Source organism: Ictidomys tridecemlineatus, chromosome 7 (genome assembly GCF_052094955.1).
Source record: "Ictidomys tridecemlineatus isolate mIctTri1 chromosome 7, mIctTri1.hap1, whole genome shotgun sequence".
Classification (NCBI taxonomy): Eukaryota; Metazoa; Chordata; class Mammalia; order Rodentia; family Sciuridae; genus Ictidomys; species Ictidomys tridecemlineatus.
In genome coordinates, this window is record NC_135483.1 from 185,602,543 (window position 1) to 185,618,838 (window position 16,296).

The 16,296-nt window shown below is 32.7% G+C and overlaps 1 protein-coding gene across 3 annotated transcripts in view; it reads right to left on the reverse strand.

Moving 5' to 3' along the window:
- Nucleotides 1-16,296, reverse strand: part of Cul3 (cullin 3) — an 81,631-nt gene that overhangs the window by 23,339 nt on the left and 41,996 nt on the right. For all 3 annotated transcript variants that reach the window (XM_078018094.1, XM_078018093.1, XM_021729997.3), the window contains 3 exons: nt 3,975-4,135; nt 2,860-2,974; nt 861-1,089 (listed from right to left, as the gene is read on the reverse strand). In XM_078018094.1, coding sequence (XP_077874220.1) covers nt 861-1,089; nt 2,860-2,974; nt 3,975-4,135 — 505 coding nt within the window. The remainder of the gene's footprint in view (nt 1-860; nt 1,090-2,859; nt 2,975-3,974; nt 4,136-16,296) is intronic.

The following is a 16,296-nucleotide window of genomic DNA, read 5'->3' on the forward strand; positions in this document are numbered from 1 at the left end:
AGTGATGTGAAAATTACATAAAGTTAAAATTTCATAGTGTATGAAATATGATATGTCAAGAGCTTTGTAATGTTGTGAACAACCAATAAAAAAAATTAAAAATTAAAAAAAAAATTTCAGAGTCCACAAATAAAGCTTCTAAGAACACAGGCCTTTTCCTTTGTGTTACTGTTTATGGCTACTTTCTCACTAGGACAGCAGAGATGAGCAGTTGACTATATAGCCCATAAAATATGTGCCATCTGGACCTTTACAAAAAAATTTGCCAACCCCTGATACAGACAATTATCCAAGAGTATCTCATTTTAGAAAACATGACAATATGTTTTGTTATTTGGTTTTATCAAAAACAGGTTGGCCAGAAAAATACTTAAAAAAGGAAATTTCTCGGAATGAGGTTGTAGCTCAGTGGTAGAGCACTTGCCTAGCACGCATGATGCACTGGGTTCAATCCCCAGCACCACATTATAAAATAAAAGTACTAAAAAAATTTTTTTTTAAATGGGAATGTCTCTGGTTTAAAAGAACAAATTTATAATCAACTTTCCATTACCTTCTCACATAAACACAAAAGGAAGGATTCTATCAGATGAGGATGGACAAACCTTTCTTCTCCCTCTTCTCTTACATCCTTGTGTCTTTATAATTCTCCTTTTAAAAAAACTTTACTCGTTCCTTACCCGGGGGAAAAAAGACTCAATTCACTGAAAATACCCCAAATCTTCATTTACTAAACATTGTAAAGTATTATCATTAAATCCCATTAAAACGAGAAGTGATAAATTACATACACAAATTAAAAAATTATTAGCAATAATGTAGAAAAAGGATTTAATTATTTTTCAAGTGGTAATGCTCACCTTCTGTCTTTCCATTTTTTAACATATGTACTAGCCCAGAATTCTCCATTTCTACTATAGTCTTCATGTGCTTGGAAATAAGTTCTCTCTCAACTACCTTTACAATGGGCTCTTCGGTTGATTTGTCAAGGCAGTGCATCACCCGTTCTATTTCTTCATTAATTCTAGCTTCTACTTTCTTTATATATACTGAAGCACTGTTTTCTGCTAAAAATTTCTGGCTTTCCATCTGCAATTAAAAAGCATGATATTGATATATATAGATATATATGTATATATATATATTTTAAATATTTAAATATAGAAGGAAAACATGTTTCTGCTTTTAACTTGATTTCGACACTGTTTATAAATAAGGACCATTAACATTTCCTCATTACATATTCATATAGTCTGAATTATAGTCTTCAAAAGCATTTATTTAAGTAAACCTAAATTAATACATTATCTGTAAACACGTTTCTTTAAACTTTGCCAGTAAACTCCAAATGGAAGCCTCTCACCCTCAATGGGAATTGAATCTTCTTTGATGTGTTTGTTATAAAATTATAACTACAAAGATTAATCATGTTTATCATAAGCTTTGCTGGCATACTGAAGTTCTCCTGCCACTCCATTCCCAGGTTCAAAGGAATATAAAGTTTAAGAAACAGAGCTTTTAAATAACTATTGATCTTGACCTGCTAACATTAGCCTTACATAAGTTCCACTAAATTATAAATGGTATCCCAATTAATTTTAACTGATTTGATACTAGCATTAATGTATGTGCATCTAAGAATTACATAATAGAAGACACACTGACATAAACTTTAAGTACAAAATTTAATAACATTTCCCACTTTCTTTACAAAAAAGTAGTTCTAATCCTTAAAAACAATCAAATCCTTAGAACAAACATTAAAACACTGAACAAAAATCTTAGTAAGACTATCTCCACTTACTACTGAAAACAGTACATATTAATATTTATACACATTTACACATGTACCCTTGTAGTAAATTTTGGTAATGAAGGAAATTAAAACTATGAAAAAGTAAAAAATACATAGAATTAGTGGACATACTACTAGAAAATAAAGACTGCTTTCTACATTTCAAGTCAATAGTTCATAAAGCATTGTCTGAGCTCACCAGTGTGGCCACAACAGTATTCCTGAAGGACGACAAATGGATTTGGAAAAAAGAAAACAGGAAGTCTATTCTTTTGTTTCTTTATGGGTAAATGACAGGAAAATTCACTCAATTCTTTTCTATGTATACATCTAATGCTCTTATAAATGAACTGCTGAATTATTAAAAGGTATTATAATTTTGTATTCATTTGCTTAATGGAGTAAAAACTTTCAATCAATATTCCACTAAGGCATCCTTTTTGGCAATATTACAAAATTTCTACAAATATCAGTTGCAACATTTAGGCAGGATGTTTGTTAATGTTACCTTACAAACATTTTCACGTTTATCAGTGCTCAATTATTGTTATTACCATGATATCATTACAAATTAGTATTAGTTTAGCTTCACCATTAACAACTTAGTTGGTTTGGGGTTGGCCTATAATTTCCTGATCAATAACCTTTAGAGCAAATATGCAGTTTAGGATTATGCATATCCCCATGTTTATTTCACTAGTAATTGATATTACTAACAGCCTATGTGGCAAGAATCCATTGGTGATATGTAGCCTGTGAATTTACGGTACTTATAAAAATCTGTAACATATAAATACGATATAAAATATTAAGGATATTTCTAAGTTTATATGTGTACAGGTTTAAATTCTTCAACTTTTTTATCCATGTACTCCTTTACTGGAATATGAGAATGTGGAGTAGTTGTGCTTTGTGGCAGTTGTTTGCACTATCCCCTTCTCCAATGGACCAAAATGTCAAAAAAAAAAAAAAAAAAAAGTTCAAAATGTTAAAACTAATAGCTAACTACATTCAATCATGTTAAAAACATTTTAAGATCATTTATTTACATTTTCACTGATTACCTGAAAAAATTCTGCAGACATTTCCAAAAAAGGAGCTTCAAAATCTTCTTCATAGACAGATCTTCCTTCGAGACCTAAAATCATTAACATCTGGCAAGCATTTCTTATTGCGCCTCTGTCAAAAGAATTTACATCACTTGATAATCCAAGTACATTAGAGATTCATAAAGATTCTAAATAACAGTTAGAAATATTTTCAGGAACATTTACTTTTTATCAAATTGACCAATCTCTAATAAGTTAGTCCTTTATAACAGAAATTTAGAGTAACTTTAATTGAAAAACATCCTGATTCCACAGTTACTTAAGTTGTTCTTACCTTTTTCTAACTTAAAATTTTTAAAGAAAAAATGCTTAAATATTTCCACGGTACTTAAAAACATAGGCTGTGGAAGCAGGAAGGAAGGCAGACAGGCGAATAAGGTTATACTACCAGATTTGAATACAGCTACTCCTAGGCAAAATAGTTTTTTGTAGTAAATGGCATTTGGGTAATCCTAAGTAAGCATCAAAGCTGACAACTTCACAAGTTTTCAGCAAAGAGCTGCTCTTACATAATTCAAAAAACTCTAGCAGTACCGCCACAAAAGTGGTATTACACTCATATCAGGAAAGGGAACGGAACATATAACCTAGTAGTTCTTAGTTAATTTAGAGTATGTTAAACAGTTCTTTCAAAAATATTAAAAATGAAGGTTAGACAAAAGCCCAGCTGGGTGCAATAGTAGCATGTGCCTATAGTCCCAGCTATTCAGGAGGTTTAGACAGGAAGATCACTTGAGCCTGGAGAAGAAATAAAAATTCTAGGAAGGGAGGAACAGAGGGAAAAAAACAGAGAGAAACAGGGACAGAGAAACAAAATGTCAGCATGAAAAATATATGAAAAATCAAAACACCAGTGGCTAATTTGTTTCAAAAAATCATGCTTGTTCTTTTTTTTAAAAAGCCTAGTATGGTCTTTTTAAAAAATATAGATGTATGTTGAAATTCTAAGTAGCTGTGATAGTATTTTGAAGATTTTAATATGAAAGTGAGTCACTTCTTAAAACATAAGCACTAAAACCCCAAAGCACATGGGGTGGGGGGAGCATAAGAGGAAAAGATAAATGATATACCTGTCTACAACTTCTCCTTTCCGCTCTCTTGCAATCATATCCAATAGAGTTTGCCGAAGATGATCTCTAATACACCCATAACGTACAACTTGATCTCGAAAAATAATTAATCCCAAATTGTAGACATTCTCTACGTTATTTTGTTGTACGTATACACGGTCCTGGAGTCAAAATAAAATCATGTAAATATAAGCACAATTCTTATAGTCATCAAAACAATTACTATGACCTACAATAAAAAATACGTAAATAAAATTCCAAAAGCTGTCATTTTGCAGGTGAGAAACATTTCAAACTAACTTAAGCATTATGCAATTTCCTCATACTTCAAGTTATATAAAATTGTCTTTAATTTATAATGATTACTAAAACAAATAACAGCCACAGATGACTGCTCCTTTACTCTAAGAAAATAAAGGGGAGAAAGCCAAGTATTATATCCAGAGAAGTAGGTAAGGAAAGAGCTAAGGAGAAAAGGTAGAAAGCTATACCACGCTCCAACAAAGTTCTTTCTTAAATTCCGTACTGGAAGATCATATTCTCTGAAATAAATCTCAGAACTGAATGAAACACAGACTGATAAGACTTAAACTGACTGTTACTGGTAGAAATTAAAAAGCTCCAATGCATATTAAAAAATACCATTAAGTATTACTTTGGGGAAAGAGCCCAAAGCTTTCACCAGATTCTTAGAGGCACCTGTAATTAAAAAAACAAAAAAACAACAACAAAAAAAAAAAACAGTGAAGAACTAATAAAACAAACTGAACTTTTGAAAACCAATATAACCAGAACCAAAAGGTGAACATGAACACAGTTTTATTATTAACAATATAACCTGAATGGTAATGATCAACCTTCCAAACAATTTTAATTGAATTCTTTACATGCAGCCCTCAGTTAATGTACCTTAATTCTTCCAACCTCTCCTTTTGTTTTTTTATACAATGGTAGATACCTATTAGCCAAAAGAAAACCATTTCTTTTATCAGCATATTCAGTACTCATTTTTGTATATTCTATATAATCTTATCATTAGGTCATGTTTTTCCAATCTTGACATCAACTTTAGGGAGGTCAAAATTTCACTGATAACTTCTCTAAGTTCTTGGACTTCACATTTCCATCATGGAGGTCTTAAATTCCAAGCTTCCCTCTGACTATATTCTTCCTTTCTTTTCATGGCTCCTACCCACCAAACTGGCTTCTTATTTACTCTGTGACCTCCAAGTCCAACCCTTCCCTATTATTATCCTGATTTTGACTTGGTTTTTAGCAATAAAATAACACATGAACAGTAAAAACTGGCATAACTCTAATGATTAAAAAGCAACAAGTATCCTTTTTTTAAATATTATTTTTTAGTTGCAGTTGGACACAATACCTTTATTTTACTTATTTTTATGTGGTGCTGAGGATTGAACCCAGGACCTCATATGTGCTAGGTGAGGGCTCTACCACTAAGTCACAATCCCAGTCTGTAAATCTGATTTTCATAGTTCCAAATACAAATTTCTATGGTAGAAAAAAGCATTATACACAAGAAAATGGAGAAAATGTGTTCTACCCTATTTAATAATAATAAAAAAAAAACAGTTTAAATTTAAAGACTGGTAGTAAAACTGGGAAACTATTAAACATACACACATACTTTATCTTAAACATTTGAATTAAACACATAAATGCTCATTCAGACATCAAGATTTTTTTTTCAGTCCTAGGGATCAAAACCCAAGTACTTGCACATGTTAAGCACATATATTCTTCCACTGAGCTATATTCCAACCCTCTAGAGATTACGACTTTCTTTGAACACTGCCTTTCTTACATGCAATTATACGTAATAAATTGTCCAACATTCCTAGTTTTAGTTTCATAAAGGTGGAGCATAACACTAGAGGAATTTGTGAATATAAAATCCTAGATTTTTTTTTTTACAATTTCTATTCCAATGTTTAAAATTATCCACACCAAATCCACATCAATATGTAGCCTTTGTCTTTATCAAGTCTTTCAAAATCATTCAATTTAGTTTGCCAAAGAAAAAAATTCCACACTGATGCATCAATTTATATATTAAATTATGTAATAACAAGAAAAAACAGGTTTAAAAACAAATACAAGCGATATTCAGTAAAGCACAAATCTCAACTGGAAAGAGAAGAACTGAAAAACTTACAAAGCTACCTCAATATCCATGAAAGCACTTTTTATCAGTGAGGATGTTTTATAGCCAGAGAAGAAAGAACTGAATTGTGGCAAGTCTTGTAAGTTTCAACTACACAACAGGCCTAGTGGACATTAGGTAAATCTTGTAGGGAGAAAAAAATACCTGTGTGTGTGAGTGTGTGTGTGTAAACACTACATTATCTAGTTTAATGTATGCCTATTAAAATTACCCCTTTCTTTTTTGCAATGTCAGATGCTGTAATTTAAATTTTTAAAAACTTGTTCTAATTAGTTACACGATAGTAGAATGTATTTTGACATGTTATACACGTAAGAAGTATAACTTCTCCTTCTCTGGTTACACATGATGTACAACAATTACATTGGTCATGTAATCATACATGCACATAGTGGAATGAATCAAGCATTACTGTCCTATCTTTCCTATTCCCATCCTCTCTGTTCATTCCCTCTGTCTAATCCAAAGTACTTGTATTCTTCCCTACCATGCCCCCTTATTGTGAATTAGTATCTGCTTTTTGGTCTTTGGTTTTTGGGGATTGGCTTATTTCAGTTAGCATGATATTCTCCAGTTCCATCCATTTACTGGCAAATGCCATAATTTTACTCTTCTTTGTGGCTGAGTAATATTCCATTGTCTAACCCCTTTCTCAAGAAAGGCTAAGACAATCATCTAATACTTCAACCAGATTTTATTACTCTTTGGAGAAAAGAACTACCTTCAAGAATTATAGAAAAAACATCTAAACAATGCAATCTGCAGAGTGAAACAGTGTTTCTATATTTTCTTTTTTATATTTGCTGTATAATTTATATGCCAACCTAACTGAGTGGATAGCTGAATAATTTACAATAAATTTCTAAAGCTGTGCAACTATTTCAATAATCCAGCTACAGAATATTTCCACCACCCAAAACAATCCCTTTAGTTGTTTAGAGTCAATACTCATGCCCACTCCTAGCATCTCTGGCTTTCTGTCTTTATAAATTTCCTTCTCTGGACTTTTCACACAATTATCATATATAATCTTTGTCCCTGATCACTTTTATCACTAAGTATAAACTTTACAGTTCACTAATAATATAAGATATATCAATATTTAGTTATTTTTAGTGCTAAACAGTATTTCATTACAGGTATGGAACTTACATATTGATAAATTTGGATATAAAAATTACAATAATGGTAAGAATAGTAGATGTAGAGTACAATTCTGACTCTATTATTAACTATTATATTACCCTGAGTAAGTCATTTATTCATTCTGGCCCCCAGTAAAACAAAAGGAATGGAATCTCTAAAATTTTAATATAATTTCCTATAAAGCTTAATCCTCTGACCAAAAGTTAATGTACATGGGGATCAAGATGTATTTCACTACTACTTTTTCCTTTTGTATTTATTTTCTGTCAACCCAGGCCTGGATCTTCCAACACCTAAGCACAATGTAATGCTTTCACTAGTGAAGTAGATTGAATCTATAACTTTAAGGCCTACAATATTTGCTATCTCAAGCCTGAGCAAGAAGGCAGAAAGGAACAGGCACAGCTGGTACATTTCTTCAGTACACTGTGTACACTGGGGGAGGAGGGCAGGGGAGTGCGGGTGTTACAGGGAGGATGCGTCAGTATAGAAAGTTACGCATGATGATAGAATATAGTTGGGGGTATGGACAAAACAGAGAACACTTTAAGCCAAAGACTAAGGGAAATACAGATACTATAGTATCAGAGCCAAACCATTTTGTCTTCCAACCTGATATTATCAAGGTGTATATAATGATTATAACTAAATGACATATAATAAGGAAAACTTAAATCTGAAATGTGATCAAAGATACCAGAGCTAATAAATAAAGGGGAAAAAAATCCAGAAACTTAAGTGTGATCACATAAAATAAACATATTTACATTAAATGTTTTATGACTAATTACCATCAAGTCAAATAAAGGCTAAAATACGCATTAACTCAAATTTTTGTGTGAGCATGTTAAACAAAAATGTATGCACACATGTGCAGTAAATTTGTGATCTAAGTATACCTCTAATAATATACATTAAAATATTTGCTGACTGAGCATACTAAATCTGTTTATTAGTTACCTGCACTATCAAAAGGAATTCAGCCTGGAGGTATACAATAGCATTTTCAGATTTTAACACAAACCTTCCTTTGTTTAAAACAAAAACAAAAAAACTTCCTTTGTTTAAAAAAAAAAAAGTGGTTCATTTTATGTAATACCATATTAATTTAGCTCTAATTAGAGTACCATGAGGTTTTTACTTTTGTTTTTCTGTTAATATTTTTTTTTAAAAAATCACTTTTTTAAAGTCCCAGCTCTACTTAACTTCTAACTAGCTAAGAGAATACTGTCTTAAAGAGTTGACAAGATTAAGAAATCATCTAAAAAGAAAATATATGAAAGACTGAACTCTGAAATATTCTAATCTCAGGCTTAGACCAAAATGTAGTTTTGTGTGAGTTCAACATTAGTCACTTATGTACTGCAGAGAGCTCAGCAGAGATACAAAGTTGGAGGCTGCTTCTATTTGCATTTTTAATGCCAAAATACAGATATTTAAAATATAAAATGTTCTTAAAAGCATTTCTGAAAGATTTACATAAAGTGATATGAGAATTTAAGTCTCTATTTATAGTTCTCTCTTATTCAATCAAGCCTATAGAGGGCAAGAACCTTCACAGATAGGTGGCTATGAACCAAAGATAAAGGGACCATATTATGTCCACCTTTTCCTAGAGCTAGGCAGAAATCAGAATGCTCATCTACTATCATTCATACAATTATTTCAATACACCAACTCTTAAGCACATCACATGCAACATAATATTTTACAATGTTCTTCTAGTCTTGAAAGAATAGCTCTTAAGATCGATTTCCCTACCAAAACAACTATAAAGTCTAGATTAAAAAACAAAACAAAAATTACCTATATAAAAACAATAAGGACAGGTAGGTCTCTAAAAGTTGAGGTGGAAAGAGATACCGTCTTTCTTACAAATCAGATTAATAATTCCTCACAGTAAGAGAATTTTAACCATGTTGTCATTCATTTTTTCCCCACAAAAGGACAAGAAAAGAGGTACACAGATTCAAAAGTCTTTACAAATATAAATATTTTGTCCTCCTAATGAGCTAGAAATAATCCTGAAAAGTTAAAGTCACATCAAAAACAAACAAGCAACTCTATAGCAAGCCTGCTAAAACATGTTTGAACCTGCCTTCTCAAGCTTAATCACCAGGCAATCTTTTCTATCCACAAGTAATGAAATATTTTCAAACAGGGTTTGCTTTCAAGTCACAAAATAAATATAGGTGAAGGAAGGATTAACACAAGCCAGAAACAGAAAAGCCAGAAAAGTACCAAAAAGTTTCTACTACAGAATCACATTGGAGTGGGAGTTAAATAAATAAAAGTTTAAAGAACTGGCCCAATTCCACAATGCTAGTGCCTGACTACATTTTTTTTTAAAGAACACCAGTAAGATATGAAACAGTAAACTGTTCAGACAGATTAAAATTTCTGGGTTTTACAATATAACTGATAAATTTAAAGGAGAAAACCACAGGATACAATATGAAGATTTCAATTGACTTAAGCTCAGAGTCATAGTTTTACCACTATAAAACAGGCTCAAAATCTCTTATAGCTATTAAGATGATTTTTAACAAACAAAAAATTAGTTGTAAAAAAATTGTATTTAAAAAATAATTTCCAGCACCAAGCATTGTGGTACATGCCCCTTATCCCAGCTACTCAGGAGGCTAAAGCAGGAGGAGCACAAGTTGGAGGCCAGCCTCAGCAACTGAGCAAGACCCAGTTTCAAAATAAAATTATAACAAGGGTGGGTATCTTAGTTTAGTGCTTGCCTAGCATGTTAGAGACTCTGGGTTAAAATTCCAGTACTGAAAAAGGGGCGGGGGGATTCTACTTAAGAACCATTTACCAAGATACAAGACAAATCAAAACCCTAGACATGTTTCTCCAAAGCTGTACAAATTGTACCAAATCTTAAGATAAAAACACTGTTCTCTATTCCAAAATTTCATAATTTAAGACTGAGTGGAAAAAAAGAAACACTAGAAAATAGTCTCTATTAGAACCATAGGAGTAACTGCCCTCGAAAACTTGGAGCAGTCAACTTAGAAGACTATCTTTTAGAATACAAGACATATATATTAAAAAGCAAAATAATTCAATGATTAAGATCACTAATTCAAGACCTACCCAGCCTCCTCTATTTCAATCCTGTCTTTGCCATTTAATATGTTTGATTTTCATATTTGTTTCTCAGTTTCCTCATCTGTAAAATAACATCTACCTCAAAATGTTATTTCATATATTTCACTTATAGTCAAAGGAGACCTTTTGGCTAGTACACGCCTGTAATCCCAGCTTCTTGGGAGGTTGAGGCAGAAGGATCACAAGTTGGAGGTCAGCCAGCAACTCAAGGAGACCCTGTCTCAAAATAAAAATTAAAAACAAGCTGGAGATGTAGATGTTTACTAAACTGGTGATGTAGATGTTTACTAAGCTGGAGATGTAGATGTTTACTAAAACATCTCAGTAGCAGTGCATTGCATGGTATAGCACTTGTGCAACTATTCAAGAGCGTGGCAATTCCCAGTAACACAAAAAAGAAAAGGGGGAGGCATGTTTATAAGTCCAAATGCTGTGGATAAAACAGTATGGACAGTTCTTCAAAACATTCAAGACAGAATTACCAGGAATGGGGTTGTGGTTCAATAGTAGAGCACTCACCTAGAACATGCGAGGCCCTGGGGTCAATTCTCAGCACCACATAAAAATAAATAAATAAAATAAAGGTATTGACAACTATAACTTAAAAAAAAGAAAGAATTACCAATTCTACTTCAGAGTATATGCTGAAAAGAACTGAAAGCAGGGACTTGGAGAGCTATTTGTATACCCTAATTCACAGTACCATTATTCAGAACAGCCAAAAGATGGAGACACTCCAGGTGTCAACTGATGAATAAATTAATTCACTAATTGTGGTATATACATACAATGGAATATTATTTAGCCTTAAAAAGGAGAAAAATTTTGACATACTCCATAACATGAATAAGCCTATGTGTGCTAAGTGAAATGAGCAAGTCTCAAAAAGAAGAGTACTCTATGATTTCACTTATGAAGTACTTACAGAGGTCAAATTCATAGACAAAAGGTAGAATGGTGGCAGGCAGGGGGAAATGAGAAGTCATTGTTTAATGGGTACAGAATTTCTGTTTTCTAAGATAAAGGGTTCTGGAGATGGAAGTGGTGATAGCTGTACAACAATGTCAATGTGTTTAATAGCATTGAATTAAACAATTAAATAAAAATGATTAAGATAGTTTGCTATGTATATTTCACCACAATTTAAAAGACAACAACAAGGCCTAAAAGCCAACTGTTTAAAGGCATCAAAAAGTAACAAAATCAACTTGGACTAGTGGGGCCAAAATTCTGAAGAAAATGTTAATACAGTATATTGAGAATAGTCCCACACTTGCCTTTGCTTATTGCCCTGAGTCAGGGGCTGTCTTTATTTGGAAGAATGAAAATAAGGCCAAGCACAAAGTCTCAGAAGGGGCTGGATATGAAGCTGGCTGGGACTTATACAAGAAAAACCAGAAATTCTACAAACAACTTTCCACTGTGAATGTTTACTAAAACATCAAAAACCAAATAAAACAAAACCCTCCCCAGCCCCCAAGATTATCATGAGGCTTATAAACTGACAAGAGATTACTGGCAGACTTACAGGAAAGAGAGAAGTAAAAATTCAAGGCACAGTACTGCAGAAAGCAACCTGGTTAACACCTTAGGCTTTCAGCTGGGGCTAGGCACCTTGCCTAAAGGTATGCTCTAGAAATAAATGTAAAGTGAAAACAGACCAACAATAAATTACAAAGCCTAAAAACAGCTTCATCTAGATCACAAAGCTCTTCCCATACTTTACATGTCTGCTAGAACAAAATTAAAATTTTATTTGGAGGAAGTATTATCCAGTGCCTCCACTTTTTCACAGGTAACACTGACACTCAACCCAAAATTCCTAGGCTTGCCTCCCTCCCCTTTAAGCAAAACAAAAACCAACTCAGGATTAAATACCTAAAAAACTTAAGAGGGGAGGGGCAAATGGAATCCCAGAAAGTTGAAATGTTCTACGATCCTTATGCTATCCAGACCTTGGTATTAAAAAAAAGGGAAGGGGGTTTGTTAAAAACTGATAATGTACAAGGAAGTTCATTTTAATTTCTAAGCTTTATAAGGTAACCACTAAAATAATAATATATAAATGGTTAGCCAATGAGAGGGGGATGGGAAAACAAAGGCAAACAAGTGGAAAAAGCAACAAAGAACAGAAAAATAGGATACTCAATTTAAACCCAAATGTATCAATAATTACATTAAATATAAATAAAATAAATGATTCAATTTATAAAAAAACAAAGATTGTTAGATGGGGTTTAAAAGCATATTACTGGGCTAGGGATGTGGCTCAAGGGGTAGTGTGCTCGCCTGGCATGTGGGGGGCAATTGGTTCCATCCTCAGCACCACATAAAAATAAAATAAAGATGTTGTGTCCACCAAAAACTTAAAAATAAATATTAAAAAATTCTCTCTCTTAAAAAAAAGCATATTACTATGTTACACATATGACACACCTCAAATGAAATAACAGAAAGTTTGAACTGAAAGGATAGGAAAAAATTTGCTATGCAAAATATCAACCAAGGAAAGCTAATACAGTAATATCAAACAATAGACTTTATGGAAAGAAGTACTGCTAGAGATCAAGAGGGATATTCCATAAAAATAGAAGAGTCAAATTCAACAGGAAGATTAAAAAAAATACTAAGCTTATACTTTTGTATATGAGTGTGTGTGGAGTGCTGGGGATTGAACCCATGGTCTTGTGCATGTAAGGCAAGTACTCTACCAACTTAGCTATATATCCTTAGCCCATATACTCATTTTAATACAACCTCAAAATACACAAATTAAAAGCAGAAACAGATAAGTCCACATTGCAATAAGAAGATTTTAATACTTCTCAATAGCTGACAGGATAAACAGACAAAAAGATTTAGTAATGATATGGATCATGTGAACAACATGCCGACCTGGTTAACATATCTGATCAAACTGACAATACTCTATCCAACAACTATAGGCTACAAAATTTAACTTCAATTAGAAACTTTTCATTAAAGATACCATTAAAAAAGAGAAAAAAGCCAGAATGAAAGACAATTTTCTTGCAATTTGTGTATTTAACAAAAAACTTTATCTGGAATAAAGAAACTCAAAGAAATTACAAAAACAGATACATCCGATTTTTTAAAAATGGGCAAACTATGTGTGTATTTCTATGTTATACAGCAAAAGAGTTTTCCAAAACTATTAAAAGGATTTTTAAATTGGCATAGCATTATTGGATTATCAAGTAGTATTTAAGGTTTCTGGAGAGTTTCTAAGTATTCCAACAATGGAGCTAATAACTTCTAATGACAATTATTCTAAGAAAGTCACTTCTTCAGTGAGAATTGCAGTATCAGGTTCAAAATCAAAAGTGAGGAAAAAACTAAGGACTTTCTATATGCTTTAGGAGCTTGAAATAGGATCATAGATAAAGTCATTATTTTCAAGTTAAATATGGGAAATCAGTTTTATCTTCCCCCCAAAATTTCTACATTATCAAATTGCCAATGAAAGAAGAATTTAGAAAATGGAATCATAGTCATTTAGAACAGTGTTTGATATACAATACATACTCAGTAAATGCTTGCTGAATAAACTTATTTACTTATGGCATTAAGGTGAATGTTAACTCTGGGTTTATCATAAATTCTATCAAACAGAGTCAATTAATTTAATTCTTCTGCACTGAGGTGGTACAACAAAGTGGTGAAGACTATAGGCTTTGAATTAAAAATTTAAGACTGGATTCAATCCCACTCTGGTTAAACAGTAACTGTATGATCTTTGGCAAGTTAGTTAATTGCTCTAACCTTAGTTGTTATTTTTCTAATCTAAATTTCTTCATCTACAAAATGGAAATTACCGTGACCAACTTTAAAATCGGGTGTTTAAAACAATGCAGTGATACAGCTTTGTGATAGAGATACCTGCTGCTGCAGACTCAGAATTATAACTTTTCAAGGAAGCACAATAATAATTTTAATTTTATCACTTTCCCACACTACTGCTTAAAGATAATAACAAAACTGATATTGTAAGGGCTAAATAAATTCATACACTAAAAGTGCTTAAAGTAGTGTCTCGAACACAATAAGGAGTTAATTGTTACCTACTATTATAATAGCACTGAATAGACTCATAGTCAATCAAGGATGTATCAACCCATTTGAAGAGTTTTTAAAGAAACTGTGACATGACATCTAGCTATTCACTTTCAATGTTAAAATGGTTTAAAGCTTTAGAGCCGCTAGACATGGTGGCACATGCCTGAATTCACAGCAACTCAAGAGGCTGAGGCAGGAGGATCACAGTTCAAAGCCAGCCTCAGCAACTTAGACCCTAAGCAACTTAGAAAAACCCTGTCTCAAAATAAAAAAATAAAAAGGGCTGAAAATGTGGCTCAGTGGTTAAGCGCCCCTAGGTTCAACCCCTAGTACCAAAAAACCAAAACAAACAAAAAGCTTTAAAGCTGAAAGGGCGCTAAAGATCTAAAATAATCGAATCAACAAATCCTTAAATACCCACAAATCCTCTTGAAACTGAAAATAAAAGTATGGTTGGGTGATACGTAGATGTAAAAATACCTACTAGAGTCAACATATCCTGACCACTCACAAGATATCTATGACTCTCAAAAAGATAACAACTTGAGCTCTTAACCAATGAATTTGCTTTATTGCTAAGGAAAGCAAGAATCTTAACCAGGGAGGTTAAATGACTTCAGCAAATTAATGACAAAATAGGAACTAAAGCCATGAGTCTCTTAATTCATTATTAAAGATTTTGATCACTACTCCAAATTTCCCATATATACTGGTAGCAATCCACTTTATGTACAAAAGTTTCATTCCATTTACTCCATCAAGACATGTGCGCTCTATTTCTGACTATGTAAGAGGGTCTACTTCATGCTGAACAGTGTAAACACCGAACACTTGTCTCCCTAAACTTAACATTATGAACTGTTCGACTATCATTACACACACAAGAAACTAGTTCACAGACCACAGGGAATGTGGTGTTTATGGTTCCATTAATTTATTTCATAGAGGAGCTAAAAAATATCCAGTAACAATAAACAAATGGGAAAAATAAAATAACTATGCATAACAAAACCAAAATAAAACAAAAAGGAAACATTGTCCTGGTTTTATTTCACATAAAGGCAAGTAGTCAAAATCGAAGTTTTTGACTTAACTTATAAAAAATGCTATGGTCTTGGATATCATCAGTCACAGAAAAATTAGAGTATTTATAAGAAAAGCCTGTGTTAAAACAGATCCTTCCTGCAAAAGGCAAGTTGGCAAAAAATGTTCAACATGCTTGAAGCTTAGTAGTCCAAAGATGTCATTTTGAATGCAAAAAAGGTGTCAGGAAAGTCTGAATATTATGAAAAAAGGTTTTTTGGGGAACTAAAAGCACCAAAATCTACAGGAGAAAATACAGACCCACAGTTTCATCATTTCCATGTTCTCATCCTACCTTTTGACCTTATTCCTCCTTGGTAGCTTCAACAACAGCTTACAGTTCAGCTCCTTGCTATGTACTATCTTTCGTAATTACAACATTCATACTAACAAGCAATCTCACTCACTCCTAAATTTTCATCCCCCATCTTATCAAGACTCCTTTCAGTCATTCACGTTGTAAGCAAACCCTGAATCTTACCCCCAGAAGATATCAAATAACTCTGGCACAGAAGATCATCTTTTTTCTTCCCACTCCTGCTACTTAGTTACATTTAAGTGAATGTTCTCACCCTCAATGGATCTAATATTTCTATTTCCTGGAACCTTATGATTCACTTGCCTCCTTAAACATCATGAACTCATGATCACCATTTCGACTATGCTATCTTAGAATTCTCCCCCAACCCCTTTACAATAAGAATTTAA